This window comes from Marmota monax, unplaced genomic scaffold (genome assembly GCF_021218885.2).
Source record: "Marmota monax isolate L192 unplaced genomic scaffold, Marmota_monax_Labrador192_F-V1.1 WCK01_AAM20220418_F8-fsc00084, whole genome shotgun sequence".
NCBI lineage: Eukaryota > Metazoa > Chordata > Mammalia > Rodentia > Sciuridae > Marmota > Marmota monax.
The window spans coordinates 7993472-8017898 of NW_026694575.1; the positions used below are offsets into that span (position 1 = coordinate 7993472).

Sequence of the window (24427 nt, forward strand, 5' to 3'; positions counted from 1 at the left end):
ATTTATAACACTATCAATACCAAGAGCCTTTGAAGGTTGAGTTTTACTCATCAAATAGAGTTAAGAGTCACTTGCAAATCCTAGTGCCTTCTTTCTCCCTTCAAAATTAAATTACAAATGTACTCAAACCTGGGTTCTGTTTGTAGATAGTTGAGTTATCACAAACCAACCAAATGAAACCACAGGCACTAGGTTCTGTTCACATTCAGGTATCTCAGTTATTTTTGTTTTCCTTGTGCGTCGGGTTCAGTGGAATGAGCTAGCCTGGGGCTTGTGCAGAAGGCTCAAGTTGCTGAATTTGAAGAGCTCTAGTTCCTAAGGGCTGGGGGAGGGATGGTGATTATGTAAAAGAGATGAGAGGCAGCCAGATGCTGAAATGATTGCCTACAATTTGGCAAGTTAATTTAAAAAGAGGCTTCCTTTTGGGAAGGGTTTTCTAAAGAAGGTAAATCTGAAGCAAAAATCGAAAAAACTCTTCAGAAAACTATCTCAGAACCCGCACCTGGATGTTTATGGCAGCTTATTCATAATTGCTAAAACTTGGAAGCAACTGAGAATCCTTCAGTAGGTGAATGGATAAATAAACTGTGGTCCATACAGACAACCGAACACTTGTTACTCAGTGCTAAAAAGAAATGAGTTATCAAGCCCCCAAAAGACAGAGAGGAAATTTAAATGCTTGCTACTCAGTGAAAGACTTTTATTCTGTGATTTCAACTCCGTGACATTCTGGAAAGGTCAAAACTGGATCCAGCCAAAAGATCTAGGGAAGAAAGATTAGGTGGCTGGCGTCCTGAGAACTTCTAGGTGAAGCTGCTCCTTGGGGTGACGGATGCTGGACACGTGGCACTGTACGGCAATCAGACCTGCGGACTGCACAGTGCCAAGATGGACCTTGAGTCAACTGTGACCTCCGGGATAGCCAAGTGGAGGTTCATGGTGTGACAATGTGCCACTCTGGTGTGCGATGTCTATCATTGGGAGGCTCTGCACGCGGGAGGCAGCGGGTGTAGGAAATCTGTGTACCTTCCTCGTAGTTCTGCTGTGAATCTAAAACTACTCTAAAAAAATCAGGTCTTTAGATAGATGGACTAAAAGAAATATGCCTCAACCAGAGCCACCCCTTGGTGGGAAGGTGGTATGTGGAGCCCTGGGTGCTGTCAGTGCGATGGCACCGGGAGGGCGGATATTAGAGCGGAAGTGAAACAGGCTGTGCGAGGATTCCCTGGGGCACTCACCAAGGACGCCTTGGGGACTCCCAGGAGGGACGGGAGGAGCTCTATTCTTAACTGTGAGTGACTCTGGATAGTTTAGTTGTGGAAAGAATTTACAGAAGAGTAGGGCAGACAGGTTGGGGAAGCATTGTGAAAGTTCCCTAGAAAATCTTCTAAATGTTGTAAGGGTCCCGCGAAACGTCGGAGAAAGAGACCACCAAGTGACCACTCATGCAATTGGCAGAAGGGGATTTATTGAACCAGCATGCTGGGGCTCCGTGCCCACTCAAGAAGGGAAAGCAGCCCAGAGCCCTGAGCAGGGGCTGAGCACTGCTTAAGTACACTTTTTGGGGAGGGTGGAGGGCTTTGTATACATCAGAACAAATCATCATGAGGCGCGGGAAAATTGAACAACAACTCCTAAACATGATTAGTTCATTCATTGGCGGGAACAGGTCAGGCTGGAGTGATAGGTCATTCCTAAGGAGGGGGTTACATTTAAACTGATTGGTCCAGGCCCTGCAATGCCTAAGTGCGACCACACAGAGCCTTTATTAAACAACCAAATAGTCGGGAAATATTTACTGGGCAGTTCCAAGCATTGTCTTAATAGCTACAGAAATTTCAGGTTTTGCAGGTAGCATAGGAACCTAACAATACCTAATCCTTTACATTTTAACTCAGACCTTGCAGCTTAGAAACTTTACAACACCCGGTCTTTTACCCTTTAACTTTTACACTTTAACTTCAATTTCTTTTACCCTTACAATGTCACTGCTTGAATCTTAAAATCGAAGTAGAAAGAATAACTGGTTGTTTAAGTGTACTTGCTGCTTGGAGACCAAAACTGAATCTAGCCTGACAAGAATCATATTACAGGATCAGGTCAAAAAAATCAAAAACAAGTATCTTTTTCTGAGTTCAGCTGAGTTCTGTCAGTGATTTTTTTTTTTTTTTTTTTTTTTTGTGTGTGTGTGTCTAGGTGGGTAGAATTACTATATTCAGAAAGGCTAAGAGCAGAAAAGGTGTCCAAGGTCACCTATCCTTGGAGTGAGGGTCTGTTTCTTCAGGAACTGTGCAGTGAGGCAAACTCTCTACTGAGTTAAGGGCATCTTCTATGTAAAAGATACCCCAAAAGATGAGTTTCTGAAGAGGTAGAACTTCATTGGTTCAACTGGGCCAGCCAGTTTGGTAATTTGTCTTTTGCATTCTCATTGTTATTGTTTTTCTCCTTCTTTAGTATCAAATAAGAGACATTTGGTTCATATAGAACAGCCATGACTTCAATTGTACTGAAAGCATTAAAAAAGTTAGAACATCTCCTTAGAATAATAATCTAAGGATTATATTAATCCTCAATTTCAATTAATATCATTAAATATTTTTATTTCTATATTGAGTAAATCATCTTTTAAGCATGTTTTATAACACACGAAGGTGGTATGTGATAGCTCCTTGTTAGTGTGTTTACTGGAGTATTCTACATCTACCCTGGTCATACATGCATTCCATCCCAGCAGGTTGGCTGCTACTTGGAGTTAGGTGATTCAGAAACTGGGCTTCGCCCCCTGAAGTTTTTTACAGTTCAAGTCATGTTCCTGTGCTTAGCATCTGAAGTATATATTTTAAAAAATATATATTTATGACAAGTAACAAGATCCAGGCTAGTTAAAACGGTTGTAAGAGTTTACTAGATTTGGATACTTGACTGTACGTTACCATTAATGAATGAAGCCAGTTTGTAGAAACAAATTGAAATGTAGAAATTAATTTTTACCTTCTTTGCTCTTATCTCCATACCTGCTGTCACTCCCCAAATAGGAATAAGCTGAAATTTTAAGTGGAACAATTTAACTTTAGAATGCCATTTTATTTGGTTTAAACTGAGTTCTGATTTTTCATGATAGACTCCAGGCTTTGGGTTTGGATTGATTAAAGCTGCTGGCCGTAAAGAGCAGTTTTCTCTTCTCATGGCAGGAGTTCATTATCGTGGAGATCGTTTCAGAGACACGGGATTCTAAAACAGGGAAGGTCTAAAGTTCCTTTCAGAAAAGCTGTTATTATGTGGCTGCACACCTGCTCGGGTCCTGAGTATTCAGCAAGCTAGGAAAAGTCTCACTCCAGTCTCAGGGCTTGGGACAACCTCTTTATCCACTTTTCAGAGTCTTGAGAGTCACAGTTCTGAGAGGTCAGAGTTCAGAGTGCTGTTTTCTAAAGGAGTGTTGGTAGTTCTGAGTCAATTTTAAATTTGCACACTATTCCTGATTCATAGAGTGCTGGACCATGGCAGAGAGTGACCCACCAAGGTTTTCTGTCCATTTCTTAGCTTAGCAAGTCTTGCTGAAGGCTCATCACCCTTCTTCTAAATGGGTGTGGATGGGCATGTGGGCTATGGAAACTTAAAATATACCATAGTGATTTTATTTTATATCTTCTAGTGTACGTAGTATGCACTCTTGAGAAGCTGTGGTCTAGGTTCTTCAACTTACATGTAAAAGCTCTTCCAAAACAGAAATGTCATTCCTTCAGGGTAGAAAAGATCCATTGCCTTTCCCCCATTATTATGGCTATGATTTTTGAAGACAGCTTATCCAACATTTTTAGTATGTCTATAAATTCATTAAGGAGGGGCATCTTGGGTGATCATTTTAGGTTAAACACTTTTGAACTACTTCAAAATTTCAGAGGAATCTCAGGATTTAGTAAGACCCTACTATTCTTGGGTATAATGTTAGGGACTTTCATTATTTCCTACCATGTGTAAGTGTCATTATACAATCTTTAGTATGTATTGACCAAAGTCTGAATTTAAGTTTGTCTGTACATGCAGGCATCAGCTAGCACTTTTGTTATGGGCCACATAGGAAAATATTATTGCTAATTAAATATTTGTAAAAAGTAACAAAAAAATGCACAAATGAAAAAATGTGAAGATTGCTATTATAAGTTGGAGTTAGAACACAATGGTATAAAGAAAATTACTTTGGGTGGGGATTTGGAAATTAGAATGACTTAGTTGTTAAACATGAGGGATACTGTATTTTGTCTCCTCCAAACTTTCTCTTTTTGAATTTTGGGGAACATGTTGATTCATTGTTTTCTGTAGCACCACAAAGTTTGGTCTTATAATACAGATTTTTAAATACTTTGCCTATTAAAAGCAATCAGTTCAGCTCTGTTATTGAATGAGTTTAAACCATCAATGAAAAAAATAAATTTAGTAACGGCCTTCTTTTACCTTCAGGTCGTCTAAACTATTCATACCCAGGATCCGATAGCTCTCTGCTTATTAATGGTAAGTGATAATTGATTTACCACAGTGAAGTTCACAAAGCAGAAGTCAGTACTAGGGGAGAAAATACAATTAATAGAGAAATTGTACTTTGATTAATAGAGAAAATGACATTAATTGTTCTGCAATGATAGTTGAAAGTTGCTACTAATAAGCTATTTTAAAATAATTCTTTTCCCTCAAAATTGGGCAGGATTTTTTTTTTTTTTTTTAAGAAAACTTGGATGCTGATTCCCTGTCTTGAAATTGCTAACAGTAAGTGAGAATCCCACATGATAGATAAAGACCAGCTTTATTGAACATTACCTTCTGAAGAGTGACCTTTGAAATGTCAACATAAAAGCCATTTCTGTGTCAATGGAAAACTGTGCCAGAAAAAAGAGGATAATCAGAGATCTAAAACCAGATAGAGGCAGCCGGAGACCACAGTGCTTGACATTGGGAAAGACAAGGTCATTCACTGCTGCCAAAGGAGATCAGGGAAAATGAAGTTTGTTGGCTTTTACAGTACCTTCTGTAGATTCTCTCATTACCTGTTCTAAATTTTACTTCTGTGCTAATGAGTACGTGTGTAGAAGCAAGTTGAGCTTTACAGAGAAGGGCGTCTCCTCACAGAATTAAAGAATTGCAAAGTGTCTGGTTTTTAGTGTTTAGAATAGCTGAGTAGAATGAACAGGTCTTGCTGATTTCTTTTCTTCTCATTTACTGTTGCTGTGTTGATAATCTCTCCTCCTTGGCCAAAGTTCATTTAAGTCCTACAGTCTCCAAGAAATATTCTCGACCAAATAGCTGTGTTCTCATTATTTCCCAATCAACAACCAGAAAACAAAACAAAACAAATCAAAACAACAACAGCAACAACAAAACCTTGTCTATGGTATGTGGTGAATTGAAAATTAGTTTTGTGAGTGCATCTCCTTTTGGTTAGTGTGTAAAGTCTGTGTGCTGTGGGTTATAGGCTTGTCGAGCCAGAAAATGTTGGAAGGAGATTTGATTGATAAGAGTTTGGTCTCAGACTTTGGTCTCTTCATGCTATAGTGCGAGAAATAATATCATCATAATAATAGTTACAACAGAAAGCAATGCCTTAGGATTCCAGCATAAATAAAGATAATAGTAATATATAATAATAATCCCATGGTATAATATTCTAGCATAAAAGTGTGTAGTTCCAAATCCAAACCCAGGGGTGACAGTATCATCAGGATAAAGAGGATGTACCTGCCCTGAAGCAGGTTTAGCTTTTCCTGGGAACTAGTTCCTGCTCAGGTCCAGGTTCTGGGAAGTTCAGGGACCCACCATGTGGCTTACTGCTGTGTGTTCTCAGGCAACAGGATCAAAGCTTCTGTGTCCCATTCCCCTCAGGAGGTTATTCAGTTGGATCAGTTGCCTTCAGGCTGCATCTTTGTTGAGGTGATAAGAACTCTCTAGTGGGTTTTTCTTTAAAGCAAAATTCATTTAATTAAAAAAATCCTCTATGATTATGAAGTTGCCTTTCCTTTTTTCTCCATTAATAGCCTTTCTTTATGAATAGGTTAGTTTTAATGACCCTTATTTGGCAAAGGAAACCACCCCTCCAACATTTATGTTTTGAAATTTTACTGCTTCATAAACTCTAGAATGGTTGGTTTTTACTGCTGCTTATATGGAAGTTTTGGTTATTATAAAGGTGTGTTGGCTGAGGTTAGCATCGACTCAAACCAAGAGACATGAAATAAAAGAAGAACCAAAAGAGATGTCAACAAGGGGAACCTTCCTGGCTCCTCAAGCCAGGAGCAGCAGTGCAAGGTCTTGCCCTGGCCTCTGGCCTTGATTGTAACAGATGTGATCAAGTGTTAGGTTTTAGTGACCAACCAGCTAGGATCAGATGCCAGTGTATTCATTTATAAGGAAGAAAAACATTTCCAGGTAGGTTGGATGCTGGTGTTGAGTAATAGACCCATTTTCTCTACAGTAGAAAAGTCCAGATTATAGCAGAATATTGCTTAAAAATCATGAAATTGGACAGGTGAGGTGGTGCATGCCTGTAATCCCAGTGGCTCAGGAGGCCGAGACAGGAGAATAGAGAGTTCAAAGCCAGCCTCAGTAATGGTGAGGCACTAAGCAACTCAGTGAGACCCTGTCTCTAAATAAAATACAAAATAGGGCTGGGGATGTGGCTCAGTGGTTAATGCCCTGATTTCAGTCCCCAGTAAAAAAAAAAAAAAAATCATGAAATTGAATCTAGGCTGGGAAGGACGCATTGAGACCAGCCCTTATTCACCTTCATTTAGATGTGGGCATTGTCTGTTCCCTACTCATAGTCATAAAACATCCTCTAGAGCAGATCACTTATAGAAATCATCTATAAATGTAACTTCATTTCATTCCTGTATATTTCTTACTAGCTTTGTTCTTGCTGTATCTCAGGTTTTGGGTAGCTATATTAAAAATCTCATGTCATGAATTGTGCTTAATGAAAACAAACTCAAGAATTAGATACCTGCCACCTCCTGAGGTTGTGGTGACAATTATAAATGCATATAAATCATTTCACATGACACCTGGCACATAGTAATCAAACTAAAATAATTATAGTGATTTTTTTGGTTATAAATTTTAGTGCTAAAGATTTAGAAAAGGAAAAATTACAAAACAATGGGTTAGAGGAGTTTGTAAAAAACTGTCCACTATTAAACATGCTTTCTGTGTCTACTACTGAGATGGATGACCTAAAACTTGGTTCGACGTCCCAGTGCAGTCCCTCCATATCTTATGGCCATGGAACCTTTTATTAGAGCTGAAAATAAATGCTTAATACATGGTGTCAAATTGCAGTTATAGAAGGGAACTCTAGGGACCTGTCTGTCCTTGTCTGCTGTAGCCAGTCTATTCGGGCTGTAAGAGGCCTGTAGAGGTGGTGGCCTGGCCTCTGTACTGTTCAGCTGTGACTTTCAGAGCTCTCTTTCCAAGTTTCTGAGCCTAGAGGCATTTCTTGTTTGGTTTGGATGAAAGTAGTTAGAGCTGCTGTTAGCTTCTTTTTCACGTGAACATTGTAACACAAACATTTGAATTTCCACTATGATTTTATTATCCAACTTGTTTTGAAATTTTCAAGCAATCTCAAAGCTTTTGAGGAAGAAATGGGGTTTAAGTTCTAAATAAATAAAGGGAAAAAAAAGAGCCTTCCACAAGTTTTGGCAATTTATATTGGAATAACCTTGACATTTGCCTGTACACAGATAAAAGGAGCTTACTCATCCATGGATCAAATTACTTATTATTATTTGGCCCTGCTCCTCATCAGCTTTCATGCTACCCAGTGACCTTCATATGTCACTTATGACTTTTAAGAGTCATTGCCAATATAATTCAACAAATAATGATTAAAAAAAAAACTCTGCTAAGAATATTGCAGAGTTCATTTCAGAAAATGATTCAACTTGTTGCTGTGTGAGATTAGTTATAGAGGTTTTTTTTTTTTTGCAGGGAGGTCGGGGGATCTTGGGGGAAAATTCTTGGATTTAGAATGTATTTTAAAAAACTCACTTTGTGTCCACTTTTTGGATACTGTTTTAGTTTGCTAGAGCTGCCACAACAAGTATTGCAGGTGGTGTGCCTTAGACAACAGATTTCCCTCATCCTGGAGGCTGGGTGTGTTCTCAGGGTGATATCTTCTGAACAGCTCTCCCTGGCTTTTAGGCTGTTGTGTGTTCACGTGCTCTTCCCTATGTGCTTGTCTGTGTCCGTCTCTTCTTAGAAGGACCCCAGTGATATTGGATTAGGGCCCACCCCAATGACCTCATTTAACTTCAGCCCTTAAATACCCTATCTCCAAGTGCAGTCACATCCTGAGGCCCTGGAGGCTAGACTTCAACTTTGAATTTTGTGAGTGGGTAGGGGGACAGAATTCAGCCCATTAGCTGATGCCTTTGACAGTACATTTTATGTCATAGGAATGCAGTGAGCATATCCATTTTCTCATGGCACAGCTTGGCTAAGCTCTGCGGTAGATGTTAGGTGAAAGATTAATTTTTTTTTTTTTTAACTTAAGGAGACTATGCAGTTGCCACCACCTCTGTATAAAAGTGCTGTGCATTGCTCTCTTTTTAAAATGCTTATTTTCCCATTTCCTGTTTCACTTCTTCAGCCCTTAGGATTAGCTTCTTTAAAAATGAACGTATGGCCCCCCAAAATTATAGAACAACAGGAAAATGTTAGTTTTTAACAGATTTATCTGTATATTCCTTTCTTCTAAGGCTGTCTGTTCATTTAGAAGCATCAACTAAATATTTGTTTGTTCCAGTGAAGGAGATTAGTAAGACAGTTTTTAAAGGCTAGCATAGAACAACATCTCCTTAGCTATAGTTGTTTGGAATGGAAGGAGGGAAGATGTCTGCTTGGGGTGGGGGCAGAAATCTATTAAAAAGAAGGGTATCATTTACCCAGGAGCACTGTGGATGATAGTCACTGAAATGTATGATATGGTTCTGGGGGCTAGAATATGGGGCCTGGTGAACTATCCTTTCATGAAAAAGGTGATGTGGGAACATTGTAAACTCATGTCCTCTACAGTTGTTGGGTTAGAATAGTAATGAAAAGCCCAGAGGAACTCTTGAAGATTAAACTAAGAATGACACATTTGAGTTGTTTTTGAGAAAGGGGGAGATTACTTACTAAGCATGTGACTGTCCATCACATAAGCATGTGATATCTTCCCCTGGTCTCTCATTTGTTCCTTTTTCTTTCTAATAAACTGAGAATTAGAGGTATGCAGAAACTAGAGTTGCCCTCCTCTTGGGAAACTCTTTACAAATTAATAATGCATATCTTTACCATAGCTTATGAATGTTCTTTGAATGTTGTTGTACCTACAAGCTAATAAAAGCTCAAGTCAGCTTGACATTGGGAATTGTAACTAGTAAGCATAGATGTGGATTAAAAATTAGTGAGCCTGATAAATTTGAGGTTGATTAAAAAGATAATTTGAATGACTATTGGCCTCCTTGTGTCCTTTTGAGCCGTCCTCCTGCCTCCTGCAGCGATGGGGTCAAGCTTTCTGGTTCCACCGTCTTTAATCTTTTGTTCCCAGATTTGCAACTTTTAGTTTGAGCCTGTAATTTTAAGATTTACTGATTTGGCTAATTTTCCCCAGGTTTTTTTTTTTTTTTTTTTTTGAGACAAGTTTTCTCTGTGTTGCTCACTCCTGGGTTCAATTGATTCTCCTACTTCAGTCCTGAGTAGCTGGGACTACAGAAGCTCCTCACCATGTCCGGTTCCCCCACATTTTCCTGCAGAAAAGTCAGTTCTTTCCATCTGAGCCACCACCCTTTTTATTTTCCCCCAGTAGAGTGCCTGCTTCCTTCTCAGCAAGAGGGCAGCCACAGGGGAAACAGTGGGAAGCCTGAGGTAGACCAGGAGCCTGAAGAGGCTCCGTTCTGCACTGCCTGCTGAAACTTACTAATATTTTATCTTTCCTGGCCTAAGTCTTCTTCCTTCCAGAATTATGGCTGTCATGTAGGAAAGGGAGCGTTTCTTTAGTAACATTTGTTTGTCTTTAATGCAGGTACTAACTACCAAGAAGAAAACTAGAAATGGCCCATCAGCCAATAGAGCAATGCCACATACACAGTAGTCATGAATTCAGGTAGTACAGAAGTAGATGGAACAAGAAGCAAAGGCCTTCTTTCTTTTCCTATTCTATTTTTTCTCTTTTTCAGGATCTTGTGGTTGTTTTGGAAAAAAGGCTAATACATATTTTAATATCTCTCTATATTTTTACTTTTAAGTTTACACAAGGATCATATAATACACACTTAGACACTGCATGCAAACTAGATCTTAGAGAGCTTCCGCATCAGCCCATGAGCATGTGCCACATTTTAATATGGTTGCATACTAGATGCTTTCTCTTTATGAATGTATCATATTATGGACACTTATCCATTGTTAAAGCAAATGAGAAAAAGATAATTTTGAAGAGATAAATAATATTTTATTTTTACAATGAAATATGTATATATGTGGAGGGAGAAGGAAAAGTCCTGGACGGTCTTTCTGTACCTTCTTGGCAAATCAAGCACTGTAGATTAATGAAATATTTTAGTAAGGGGAATTTCATGATGAACACAGGGCTAATAAGAAGAAAAACATGTATAAGCATCCTGTAAAGACATTATAGAAATAAAATATTTACTAATACATCTAATAACATGTAACTGGAAATTTAAAAAAATTATCATCATAATGCTTAAAACCCATTTTAACATCTGGACTCCTATTAATTCTGAATGTAAATTATTGAGGACTTTATAAATCAAAGCTAAGTAATAAAAACAAAGGTAGCTACACATATGTATAGCATTCATTTTAACTCAGATGGGGAATGGGAGATTTTTATTCAGTGGTGTTTACATGTGTATTTTTCAAATCTTTAAATAGTTTATTCTTAAATAGTTAAAGGAAAATTCTGAGCAGAGTTTATTTCAGCTAAGTTTAGAACTTTCCTAAAACAGATTTCTTTGAACATAATTAAAGCCATTTTGTTCCTTGCTACTTCCTCAGATGCTTGCAAAACATCAGATAGCAAGCAACACTTTATGGTCATGAGCTTAGACATCTTCCTGACATTTTTCTCAGGAAAGTGATGGGAATCTGTTTCAGTGTATTTCACCAAAAAGTTTGCTTCAAATATAATTTGAAATAAATGAGAAGGGGGTACTTAGTACATCTTTTATACATGGAGTAAAGTGGCACCATTTAGCATTCTGTTCTGGGTACATAGATGTGTTCACTTCATGGAAGAGTCACTGAATTTATGGTTCATTTACTTTTCCTTTATTGTATGTCAAAATAATTTATAAACTATTATAATAACTGGAAATAAAAATTTACACATTCTTATTTTGTGTGTTCCAGAATGTCATTCCCTCCCCCAGCTTTATTAATTCATCCATCTATTTGACTGGGCAATTTTTGTAGTTTGCAAGGATGTACCCCTGTAGTTGATTTTTCCTGTTATATAGGAGAGTGTCTGCATAGTTTTCAGATATTTGGTCTTAGAATCTAACCATGAATTCCTCTATATTAACCAGCTTAATTTTGTATAACATTATCAAATTTTGAAAGTATACATTTGAAGATTTTGAGATGTTTTATTTTTAACTGTTCCTGAAATGACATTAGTAAATAGAAGCTATGAGCATTTTCACGTTAATTTTGTAGCTTTTAAAATCCTACTCTTTTCAAGTATCTCTGTCTCAGAAATCCAAGCAGCATGAATCTTCTTTTTTAAGATAGACAGAACCAACCAAGATCTTCAAATCATTGTTTTCCCAAGTTCCCTTGTCTTCAAAACAGTTGTGTAAATGGAGACTCTTAAGCAGGCATCTGCGTTTATGATACTATTTGTCTTTCCAACTTCTGTCTGGTAAGTTGGAAAATACCTATTCCTCTTAAACTTAAAACCTATGAAGTTTTCCTCAAGGAAGGCTTTATTTTGTTTCAGTCTGCTTAGTCAGGTACTTTGGTGAAATCCTGTTTTATCTAGTAATGGTAGAAGTGTATTTTGATATGAGATGTAATTTCATTTTGGAAAATAACTCCTGTGTTGCTTCTAAGTTATACATACTTAGAACTTATACTTACTTAGAAGATGAAGAATGAAAACCCTGGCCATTGTGTAATGTGACTTCTAAAAGGTGCTATGCCTTCTAACTCAAAAACCTATCCCACCGTCCTGTTAAACCTTGTCCCTAGCCAAGCCGTAGGCTTCTGTTCTGGTTCACTCTCCCTGAACTTTACAGCATCCCGCCTATGGCCCTGCCAGGCCTCAGGTGCTATTCCTCTGATTTTCCCTGAAGGACCATCTCAGATGCCAGCTAATCAGATTTGTCGCTTCTCTTCTGTCCTGTCACTCCTACCATATAACTAGGAGAGTTAACTAAGGACTGTGTTCCAAGACCCCGTAGATGACTGAAGCCAAGGATAGTACTGAACCCTACATATACTAAGGTTAAATACATAAATATACATACTGAGAGATATGTATATATACACACACAAATATATGATAAAATTTAATGTACAGATTGAGCATAGTTAAGAGATTAGCAATACCAATAATAAAAGCAGAGCTGCTATAACATATACCGTAATAAATGTTTTGTGAATGTGATCTCTGTCTCTGAAAATACTTCTCAAAAGTGATAAACAGGCAGGTAGCATGAACAGCTTGAATTCTCTGAATTCTCTTGAATTCTCTCAAATCCCAGGCGGGATGGATGGGAAGGTTCCATATTTCATCATGGTACTCAGATGGTGCAATTTAAAACTTATGAGTTGTTTATTTCTGGAATTTCCTGTTTAGTATTTTTGGACTGAGGTGGACACCTGATAACCAAAGCTTAGGACAGAAACCAGGGATGAGGGGAGAACTGTGTAGCAGCAGTCATGGTACATTATCCTTGTGTTGGCTTATGTGGCCTGTGACACATAAAGTCGCCAGTCCTTTGAGGACAGGCCCTTGTGCTGTTATCCATAGTGCTAGCAACATAGGTCATTTACAAAAAGTTTGTTGTACAGAATTGAGGCCTTTGACTGTCAGGGCTTTAAGTGCCAATTTGTTTGTTTCTCCAAAATTTCCTGACTTAAGGTTTGTGCTCTTGTTTCCTGGGTATTCAATGATTCCCTTTTCCTTTCCCCTTGGCTACAGCCTACCTGGTGATGTAATGCCCAGCCTTTTACTTTTCAGCATTTGGGTTTGGTAGAAGATTTGATTAGGGTCACAAAAAAATTGTTGGTTAAAAAGAAGCTTTAAATTGCCTAAATATTCATTTGTTATGATTTTTTTATTAGGAATGAACTGAGAAATACTGTAAAAATGTTGTTTATCCTGTAGTGGTGAAAAGACATGAATTAAATACCAGTATATCTACTAAATTGCTAGTGAACAGGAAAATCTGAAAAAATATGATTAATATACTAGTTGGTTTAAATCTTGTTACATGCTGTTTCAGTTTTATAATGGTTTGGACTTTGAGTGACAACTACAGCCAAAAGTTTCCCTTAAAACAAGTAAGATTCAGTAAAGATTTACAATGTCTTTGAAGAACTTTTAAAAAATGCATTCAGTTGACTTCTCACCATTCAGTTCCTTGTTTTGGAAACATTAACTAGGACATGAAGAATATAGCCAAATTTTGTTTCAAAAGCTGATAGATGAAATCTCAGTTGATTCTTTTGACAATGTTTGAAAGGTTGTTTTTTTGTTTTTTTGTTTTGTTTTGTTTTGTTTGTTTTTTGTTTTGTTTTGTTTTTTTTTTCTTCTCATTTGACATGCAGCAAGGACATATGGGCGAAGGAGAGGTAACATTATTGTTTCTAACTTTTGAATGTATTGGTTGTGTTTGGAGAGGACCCAAGCTTGCACTTTCTATAGCCTTTGAGGGGAAGGAAGGGGTAAGGGAAGGCAAAGCACAGAAACACAGCTTTGATCCTCCATGGCCTCTGTGTCCTAGTTGGCATTCCAGACATTGTGTTTTGAAGGAGTTAATGAGCTCTAGTCAAATTGCCAGAATGCTGGGATTTTGATTTAAATTCATGTGACTTCCCTATATTACATTAGATATTCAACTTACTTATATCTAAAGATTCCCCCCCCCCTTTTCCTTTTGAGGGAATTTCTTGGGAGAAAAAAAATTTAAAAAAAATTTAAAAGCAATAATGTAGACTAGTCTCAAAATACCTCATTATCTTTGAGGCTCAATTTCACTTAAAGTAATTTGGGTCAGCTGATTTTACTAAGTAAGCATAAAACATTTGGTTTAAAATAAGCTGAGCTAAATAAATGACTTCCTATATATTTCAAATACTGGGGTGGGGTGGAGCTCTAGAAGTGTTAGGGAATCTTAAAGACTCATTTCCTAGAGGTGCCTGAATAAACCTTATTTTTGCTGTCTGTAATAGTTTTGCCATTTTCCAAGCAAGAAGACAGTTAAATAGCTAAGATGTAAAATCTAAGTGATTTTTGAAGATCATTCAGAAAACAATATCTAATTTTATAATTACTTTTTGTCTTCATTTGACATGGAATTTAGGATAAATGTGCAATAAAGATACTGTTATTGTTTGTGTTTAGTAATGAAAATTAAAGACAAGGGTGGCTGCAAAAGGGTATTGGGATGTTCTGATAAGGGAAGAGCACTTGAAATAAGTTTTAGAGGACCCATTAGCAAGTTCCTTTTATAGATCTTAGATGTAAATTGGCAGCTGAACAGTGACAAAAAGCAGTGTTTGAGAGATTTTGCAGTTATTTGTAGCTCTGTGTTTTGTTGATGGTGTACAAGTTCCTATTTTCTGTCAGGTAAACATGGGAAGACTGTCCACACAGAGGCATCTCTGGTCTTTTCTCCTTTTCTGGCAATATCATTTTCAAACAACAAATTTAGTGACTAGTTTTTAGAAATAGACAACATCCTTGGTGAGCTAATAATTACTCAGCTAATAACAAATGTGTCTTTAGCATGCCTGTGGGTCTTATATTCAGACAGTGAACTTGGGTAACAATAGTAGGTGGGTTTTGGTTGTATCCCCTTAGTAAAGGTAAACAAAATGAGCGTTCACTTAAAAATTGACTTGTTCATTTTAAACCCATTCTTAGAGGAAATTGGGCAGGCTGTGCTATTTGATCTGTTGAAGAAATTTAAGGGCTTAGCATCTTATAGTCAGATCCCATACTTAGTGTCCATATCTAGTGTGCCGGTGGCCCTGGGGCCCTGCCAAGGCAGTGCAGTCTGCTGCCAACTGCTTTCAAAGGAGTGCTCTCTCCTGCTGGACTTCCCTTTCACCTCGCTGAGGCTTCTGGGTCCCAGTGGGATACTTGAGCAGCCCTCTATTTAACCATGTACTTTCTCTGACTCAGTTGGGACTTAAAGGTGATGGGGACTAAAGAGCATATCTAAGTGATCCTATTATTCAGTGAGAAAAGTAAAAGCAGTTTTATTGGATCTGCTGCCTTCCTTGTTCTTATGCATAGTAATCAGTAACAAGCAGCATTTCCTGTTAGCTTTCTGTCCTGCTTTCTATTTCAGGTCAGTCTTCATTGTTCCCAATGGAAGATGGGTTCCTGGATGATGGCCGTGGGGATCAGCCTCTTCATAGTGGCCTTGGCTCCCCTCACTGCTTCACTCACCAGAACGGGGAACGGGTCGAGCGGTATTCTCGCAAGGTGTTCGTGGGCGGATTGCCTCCTGACATCGATGAAGGTATATTTAGAAAAAACTGTCTACAGTAGGGTGCCTGTGGTGGCACATAGTAGGGCTCTCGTCTTTATAGCTTCGGTGCCATCTGACTCCGGGAATTCAGGCTCCATGGCATTGTTGTCTCTTGCCTTCCTGTCCTACAGAGCCTAGGTGCAGTGGTGAGGAAGGCAGGCTGCGGGGACCTGCTGAAACAAGGGGCGCATTCAGTGAGAAAGAGCCGGGTTGCTGGGAAACGGGCAGCCATTCTGTTGTCATGAGCACACGTGGTGCTGCTCATCCTGCCTTGGCCAACTCAGTTATGTGTCTCCATCTTTCTTTCCCACCTTTTATAAGTGCTTCATAAATGTGCAGTTCATTGTTTCAGACTTTTAAATCTTAGGTTAATAGTGAACTTTTGATAAATGTAGCCTACAATTGTAGCACAAGAAAAGGAATCTTAAAAGTTATTCATTCAGCAAATATTTACTTGCTTTCTAAATGCTGTGCACCGCCCTCAGGCTTGTTTACAACAGTAAACAAGATGGAATGTCCTTGCTTGCATAGAGTTGATATTCTGGTTAGGGAAGGCCCATTAAAAATATGTACACATGCAAGAAAATACCAGAGTAAGTATTGAAAAGCAAACATGGTGACCTGAGCTAGTGATGCAAGTGGTGAAGGAAAGCCTCTTTGTGGAGGTGAAATGTGAACTGAGACTTTAGTAAGGAGCCAGCCATGCCAAGGGTTAGTGGGACCAGTTATCTAGGAATCCGCAATTCATCTCTGGATCTAAGTAACTAAGTAAAATCCAAAGTAGACATATAGTGATCATATATCTTGGTTGCTTTCTTCCAAACTTCTTTGGTCTTGGTTTCCTGAATGGAAATGGAAGTAAACTAATTCATATTTTAAGAATAGAGCAGGTTTCTCTAAAAATCTGTTGGGTCCAATAATAATATTTAATAACTCACCATTTAGACTGGAATTAAAACTTATCAAGCCACTTCATTTTCTACAGGATGATCAGTCTTTTGGAAGGCTGAGACAGTAATGGTTCTGAAAAGTCAAAGATTGAAATAAACACAGGGTTTGGTTTGTTCCCCCCCCCCACACACATAATGAAATGTCTTGGGGAAATTTCAATTTAGTCTGAAACCATCTCTATCCTTTCCTTAGCGAGCATATCTTAAAGAGTATTGTGTTCTATAGAATTATGTTCTAAAAATTTCAGGATTTATGAGGAATATAGAGGCAGATCATTTAAAACCAAGTGAATCTGTACCTGCGACATGAACAAAAAGAGAATTAACCACTGGACATGTCACAGACATGGATGTGATGATGGCCGTGGGGATCAGCCTCTTCATAGGACCAGCGCTGCAGGGTTGTGAGGACTCAATGCAGCGTGTGTTCTGGGTAGAACTCCGGATCAAAAATTGAAGGAAGAAGCTCAGCATGGCAGGGGCAGCCTCAGGGAGTACTAAATATGTCCCAAACCACTAGGGCAGTGTGAGAAGAGGCAGAGGGAACCGGGCCTCTGGACCTGAGGACATGCAAGTGGTCAGATGTCCTTCAGGGTTGGAGATGCACCTGTGGTGAGAGAGCCCTGGTGGTCCTCGTTCCAGTGTGCTTAGAGCAGAGTGGGGCTTACACGCGCATCTCTGGAGCCCGGGCTTTTGTCTTTTCTGATGGCTGTCATTCTCTTTTCCATGTTCGGCTGACGTCATTCTCCTATTTACCAGTCTCACGTGAGTCCCCTTTAATGTAGAAACAGGCGTAGCAGAACAGACTGTCCGCTTCACAGTCTGGGGGAAATGAAAACAGTTCCTCCAGGATGGAATTTGAATGTAGTCCCCATCTCAATTTTTTGTTCTTCCTGACTTTCATCAGGTCTCCTTTACAATGCTTAACCAATTTTTTGCAGAAGCTTTTTGGAAATATATTTTCCTAGAATTTACCTGCTAGTTATCCAAATATATGATGAGGCGCAAATAATATCATTAAATTAATGGTTAAGTGTGATCAAGTCTTCACTTTTCTCTCTCTCTCTTTTTTTTTTTTTGCTATCTTTCCCTTCTTTCCTTCTCCCTTCCTGCCTGACTTAGGTTTCTTGCTGTCCACGGAGGTGGGCTGATAAGAGGAGCAATGACAAAGTCAAGGGGTGTGTTTTCCTGTATGTGCACAGGGCCCAGGAGCCTTGGCAGCAGCGGGCATGGTGTATACAGGAGTCAGGGCCAACCCAAGCTGGAGCACCAAGCTAGGAGGCAGAGGAGTCTAGCAGGGGCTGGAAGATTGGTTATACTGAACAAGTAATAAGGGTGTTGCAGACCAGAGGAGCTAAGTTTCTCACCATGAGAAGGGAACTTACAAATATGGAAGGAAGGCTAGAAAAAACTGAGAATTTAGAGTGGAACTGGGAATACTAATGTAAGATCATAGGTTTTTATAATACACAGATATAGAAATAGCCATCAACATGCATGTACATGTGCATATTTCATTTGTTTTCTAGCTTTGTCCACTGGGTAGACTTGGAAATAATGAAAACTCACTAGTAATGAACTTGTGGCACACCTAAATTTTAGTTTTTTAAGTATCTTTTGCCACCAAAAGGAACCATGAAAAAAAAATAGTTGATTCTAGAGCTTGAGCAATGGAAGGTCAGGATGAGTCTCAAGTATCTTCTTGTGCCACAAATTATAGAAGTGTTTAAAAAAATGGTAGGGACACGGCAGAGGACAAGGAAGTTCCTATGGGCAAAATCAGGGATAATATTTTTGGACAAAGTGAGCATCAAAATAAATAAGGAGAGAATTGGATTATATGACTTATAAAAAAGTAGGCCTAGGGCTGGGGTGTAGCTCAGTGGCAGAACGCCTGCTTGGCATCCTTGAGGCCCTGGGTTCAATCTCCAACATCTCAGAAAATAAATTTTAAAAAATCTTTGTTGATATAAATAAATGAATAAAAGGGAAAGAAGTATTACTGTTTAATCCTAACTAGTAAATGTAGAAGGAATGATGAAAATTGGTGATCATCATTGAGGTAGTGGATAGAAGCAGGACTCTTCAGGATGCCAAGGCTAATGAGGAAATGGGATATTGGTGACTACACAATATTTCTTTGTAATACACTTATCAGATACAAAGGGGAAGTGACCTCCTTGAGATGGAGAACCCAGACAGATACCAACTTGACCAGTGATCAAGCTTAACATGTCCAGTGTGGTAGGATAGGACAACAGACTGTCATCATGGTGGTATTTGTATTCAAATGTGTAGCATGAATCTGGTCATTAGTAAACAGAGTACAGACTCACATCAAGGGTCCTTGACTTATCACAAATTACCAAAGACTGAATACAGAAATTTCCCACAGTTCTGTAGGCTGAGAAGTTCAAGATCCAGGCCGTAGCAAGCTCAGTGTCTGATAAGGGCTGGTTCCTCATAGCAGCTATCTTTTCATTGTAAGCACACATGGAAGAAGGGATAAAGGCTGTCTCTGAGGCCTCTTTTACAAGGGCATTGATCACATTGTTGAGGACCCTGCCCCCAAGACCCAGTCATCTACTGAAGGCCACATTTCCAAATACCTCACGCTGGAGGTTAGGTTTCAACATGTGAATCTGGGCAGGGGTGGGGAAGGGACACAAATATTCAGAGCATAGCAGCATCCTGTAGAATGAATGTGAAAAATGGAAGAATGGGGAGCTCGTCCCAATTAAAAAGGACCAGCGCTGCAGGGTTGTGAGGGCTCAATGCAGCGTGTGTTCTAGGTAGAACTCCGGATCAATAAGGGAAACAGGGATATTGCTGGGATAGTTTGAAATGTAAATGGAGTCTGTGAATTGGGTGGTAGTGTTGTACCCATGTTGATTTCCTGATTGTGAATACTCTATATGTTGGTATATAAGGAGGTGACCTTGCTCTGAGCAGATACCAACTGTCGTGTTTTGGGGTTACAGAGTATCATGTCAGAAAAAGATGGTGTGTGGGTGGATTGCTAGATTGGTTCATGCATGTGCAGATGGAGGGGGGAGGGGAAGAGAGAAGGAAGAGGGTGAAGGCAAATGTGCCCAACATTGAAAGCTGGTGAATCTGGCTGAAAGGAGTTCTGTGAACTGTTCTCAGAGATGGCAGATTTAAAGCTTTTGTTAATAAAACTACTACTTTAAAAAAGTAACCCTAAAATATTTGAATTTTTTTCTTGTTCATTAGATGAGATCACAGCTAGTTTTCGTCGCTTCGGCCCTTTGATTGTGGACTGGCCTCATAAAGCAGAGAGCAAATCTTATTTTCCTCCTAAAGGTAATTCCCAAGATTCAGTATACAAGTACAGTTTAACCTTATATTGTTCAGCGTTCAGCCTTTTCATAAATGTTTACCTTCATCACAACATTTCCTGTTTTTCAGCTTATATTTTTCTAAGTGGTCTTTAAAATTTCTATATAACTTACTTTTAATTCAAATTCAATTCTACTCTATGTTTTACTACAAAAGTGAATTATGCATTGATATTATCAGATTTTTGGTTAAGTTTTAAATTTTTTTATATTTTTCTATTCCTTTTCCTTTCCTTGGTATTAATTTACACTTTCTATCTCTTGAAGAATCACAAAGAAGATAGGAAAAAGTATAAGCCCTTTCTTCTTTTTTTCTCAGGCTATGCATTCCTGCTATTTCAAGATGAAAGCTCTGTTCAGGCTCTCATTGATGCATGCATTGAAGAAGATGGAAAGCTCTACCTGTGTGTATCAAGTCCCACCATCAAGGATAAGCCAGTAAGTGCAGTCTAGTGTAAAATAGCTGTTAGTTTTTGCCTCGATCCATCTGCTGTATTTGAAAAACATCTTGATGTACTTAATCGACATGTTTGTAAGTAGAATCTAAATAAAAAGGTTTTGTTATTATCAGGTTCCTAACATTGACATTCTGTATATCCGTGCACATTATTTTGACATTGAATGTGTAGTTAGTTGAAATATTTGGTAAGTCTTCACTATTTAAAGTCTTCACTTGAAAAAAAAAAACATTTTACAAAGGTAAAGCAGCTGAATTTCTTCTGAAGAATAAAACTCAAATCACAAATATGTTCCATGTCTTTCTATCTCTATCCTCTCTTGGATCAAGATTTTACCCAAAGAGTCCTTAACTTTTTACCTGTGATGCTTTCCCAAAGTAGAATTGATTATGTGTATTCTCGTAAAGGTATATTGGGTGCTATTTTTTCTTCCTGGAAGTTTTTCTTTATCATAGAATTTCATCATTAGGGAGTGTAGTGATGAACTTGACCAATCAGCAGTTCCTTCTTAGCCAGGTAGCAGTTAGTGAAGAGACACTTCTCTACCATCCAGATAAAGTGGTGCAGGAGCACAGCATGGGGTGCCTGCTCAGGCAATGATTTGTGGAGCTTGTATTGGTGTCTGGGTCAGGAACATACTTTTGAGTTCCTATGGCCTGGATTCTTTCTGCTTGACTTGTTTATGTTCCACGCCAATTCTTATAGGTGTTTGAATTGGGTACCTCTGGCTTCAGGCATTATTGGTGTGCATATTTGGAAATACCTTACCTTTGGTGTGGGCACCTGTAGCAGTTAGTAAATGCAAACAAATTTAAATGAGGTACATGATTCTCGATCGATTGATTGTTTGACATACTGAAGTCTTTATCACAAAATGGTTTATTACAGATATCAGTGATATTTTTACTTTGAAATGTTTTTTGAAATAATGCAACAGATTTATTAAAATCAGAAATAATTTGCATTTTCTATACATATGTTGATTTGGACATTCAATCCTAGTTTATCACTATAAGCTGATCAGTGTCAGATACCATGCTAAATTTTAATTATGCAGATATTGAGGGGTTGGATAGAGTAGAAGACCCAATAAGCTGAAAAAGAGCTAATTAACTTACAAATAAATAAGGACCTGCTAAGTGATTTGGCTTATAGTAGACATTGAAATTGAACTTTCCACCTTGGTTTAGTTTGCTCTAACAGATGAAATGAAGGGTTAGGATATAGATTACTTTTAAGTCTTTGAGCTTTATACCTTTTTTGATTTGTCATGACATAGATTTTGACTTTTAAAGATACAATACTCTTCGATAATTTTAGACCTTTTGATAATGAGACACTTTTGGTTTCTGCACTCCCTAGGTACAGATTCGGCCCTGGAATCTCAGTGACAGTGACTTTGTGATGGATGGTTCACAGCCACTTGACCCAAGAAAAACTATATTTGTTGGGGGTGTTCCTCGACCATTACGAGCTGGTATGATCAAACATCCAAAAACACTCCCTGCCCTTTAAAATAAGAAATATAAAGATCATTAGGATGAACTCTTAATGAGTGTTTGAGCTCATTGTCTAAGAGTGAGAGTTCTAGCAGTCAGTTTTGTGAGGGTTTGAATTTACATGCTGTGCTCTGAGTGGCCTTGGACAAATGACATAATTTCTCTGATTTTCAATTTCCCCATCTGTCAAGACAGTGGAAAGTGCATGTGCTTCGTAGGGTTATTTTGGATCGAATGGGGTAACCGATGTGAAGGGCTCACATTATCTTTCTCATCATTGTCTGAAGAAAAAAGAAGCCCTTGGAAAGTAGCTTATGTACTGAGCCACTCAGCGCTGGTTTCCCATGTCCTCAGTTGCTGCAGCTATTTACTGAGCTCGGCTGTTTGCTGAGAGCTGTTTACTGGCTCTCAGCAGTGCATCATGTTTTTAGAGTAGTAATTACAGAAGAAATTACATCTCCACCATCTAGTAGCTTGGGGTTTAATAGCATGAATGAGGTAAAGAACATAAGATGAACAGAAATGCAGTTTCAGAATTGTAACAGTTCATGGAAAGGATGCTTTAATTATTTCAAATTTTATATGAGAAATAGATGAATAGCTAGACTATAGGAAAAGGTAACAGGTTTTGATGGAGAGAGGCTGCAAAGCCCCTCTTAATTAGTGTTTAATTAGTTATTTATAGTAAGAAATACCTTGCTAACTGGTGACCATGCAGCAATAACATGGATAGGAAGCAAAACTGGTTGCCACGCCCAGGACTGTCACTTAACAATCTGAGACTTTGGACAGATGGATCATCTTTGTGCCTCAATTTCCTTAGGAAATTCTTACCTATTTCCTAGAGTTGTTGTGAAGATTAGAAAAGAACATGTAAAACCACAGAGCCCCTGCCCACAATTAAAAAATTGATGATTAACCCACTGTACTACTGGTCATAGTAATGAGTTTAATTAATAATGACTGTAATAATGTGAGCTCGGAGGAAAATGAACTACTTTGAAGGAAACCGTCGATGAGCCAGATGAATTTTCCTGATTTAAATGCCCCCTTTGCTCCCCTCATTCAGTGGAGCTGGCTATGATAATGGATCGGCTGTATGGAGGTGTGTGCTATGCTGGGATCGACACAGACCCTGAGCTGAAATACCCAAAAGGAGCTGGGCGAGTGGCATTCTCTAATCAACAGAGCTACATAGCTGCTATCAGTGCCCGCTTTGTCCAGCTGCAGCACGGAGAGATAGATAAACGGGTAAGTCCTAGGCTGCTGAATGGGGGATTTTGTATTGCTGTAATTGACAGCTGGCAGTTATGCCTATAGAGTCAGTCACATGTGGGCTCTAAGAATTGCCTCTGAGTTTCTTCTCTGATTTTTGGATAGCTAGACTAGGACACTGGACACCGTAACAAGTTTACTTGAGTTAATTTAATCTTTCCTAGACTGTCACCCCATCCTTTCATTCATTCAATAAAATTTACTGAATCCTCTGTCCTACCTTATATCAGTTATGGAAACATGAATGCATATAATATCTCCTGACTTTTAAAAAAATCTTGGAACATCATGAATACCCCTGTAAGTCTATTTCTCAATGCACGGTGGTAACGTGTTATTGAATTAATTCACTTCTAGATCCACCTTGCTTAGAAATCTTTCATTGTAATAGATGAAATAGAAGGAATCATCTTTTTATTAGTGGTCTGTTTTTCCACCTAAAATTAGGTAGTATTACTTAGCATTATTTTCAACACTTTTTAAATTCCTCTTTGTTGGATTTACCCTCTGAATCACAAGACTGGGAAAGAAACCCTCAAAGATAGTTCTTTCCTCTTTCCAGTATATTATATCAGCGCTCTGTATTCTATTATGTCTTATTTTTTCCCCACAGATTTATTCCTTTTCTTTGTGTTTCATGCATTCCACAGATGTTTTAGTGCCTAGGATAAGAAGTTACCGTCCTCATGAGCCCACATTCTGATAGAACCATATTTTATGCCAGTATTACTGAATGTGTGGCCTGTGAGCCAAAGGCCAGGCCAGAAACTGTTAGTAGGTTGTGGTGAGATAGGAATTTACACCAGAATCTGAATCCACTGCATGACCAGGTGCAGTGCTGGCTTCAGCCGACAGTGGTTTTTGATGAGAAGGACCTTCCTCATGAGGGAGGCAGCGTGCTGAGGTGCATTCTGGTGCAAGCCCTATTTTGCAGCAGACCAGCACTCTCATTAGCACTGATGTTGATACCCAGCACTCGGGGGCCTTGTGTTAAAGTCTTTATTGATTGGTTTTCCCGTGCCATTCTCACTCCGAGGTGTGGAAGCTGGCAAGTCAGTAGTGGTCTACACACACCATTTGTGTTTCACGTCATGTGTTTTCTGCTTCAGTGGCAGTAAACATTTTGAA

General features: G+C 38.7%; 1 protein-coding gene across 6 annotated transcripts in view; it reads left to right on the forward strand.

The window, feature by feature from the left end:
- Cpeb4 (cytoplasmic polyadenylation element binding protein 4) overlaps nt 1-24427 on the forward strand; it is a 65616-nt gene that overhangs the window by 35581 nt on the left and 5608 nt on the right. For 2 of the 6 annotated variants that reach the window (XM_046421380.2, XM_046421383.2), the window contains exons 3-9: nt 4459-4509; nt 13828-13851; nt 15576-15749; nt 19943-20032; nt 20387-20505; nt 21888-22002; nt 23094-23275. In XM_046421380.2, coding sequence (XP_046277336.1) covers nt 4459-4509; nt 13828-13851; nt 15576-15749; nt 19943-20032; nt 20387-20505; nt 21888-22002; nt 23094-23275 — 755 coding nt within the window. The remainder of the gene's footprint in view (nt 1-4458; nt 4510-13827; nt 13852-15575; nt 15750-19942; nt 20033-20386; nt 20506-21887; nt 22003-23093; nt 23276-24427) is intronic. The other 4 variants (XM_046421382.2, XM_058571840.1, XM_046421381.2 and 1 more) reach the window with 3 other exon arrangements.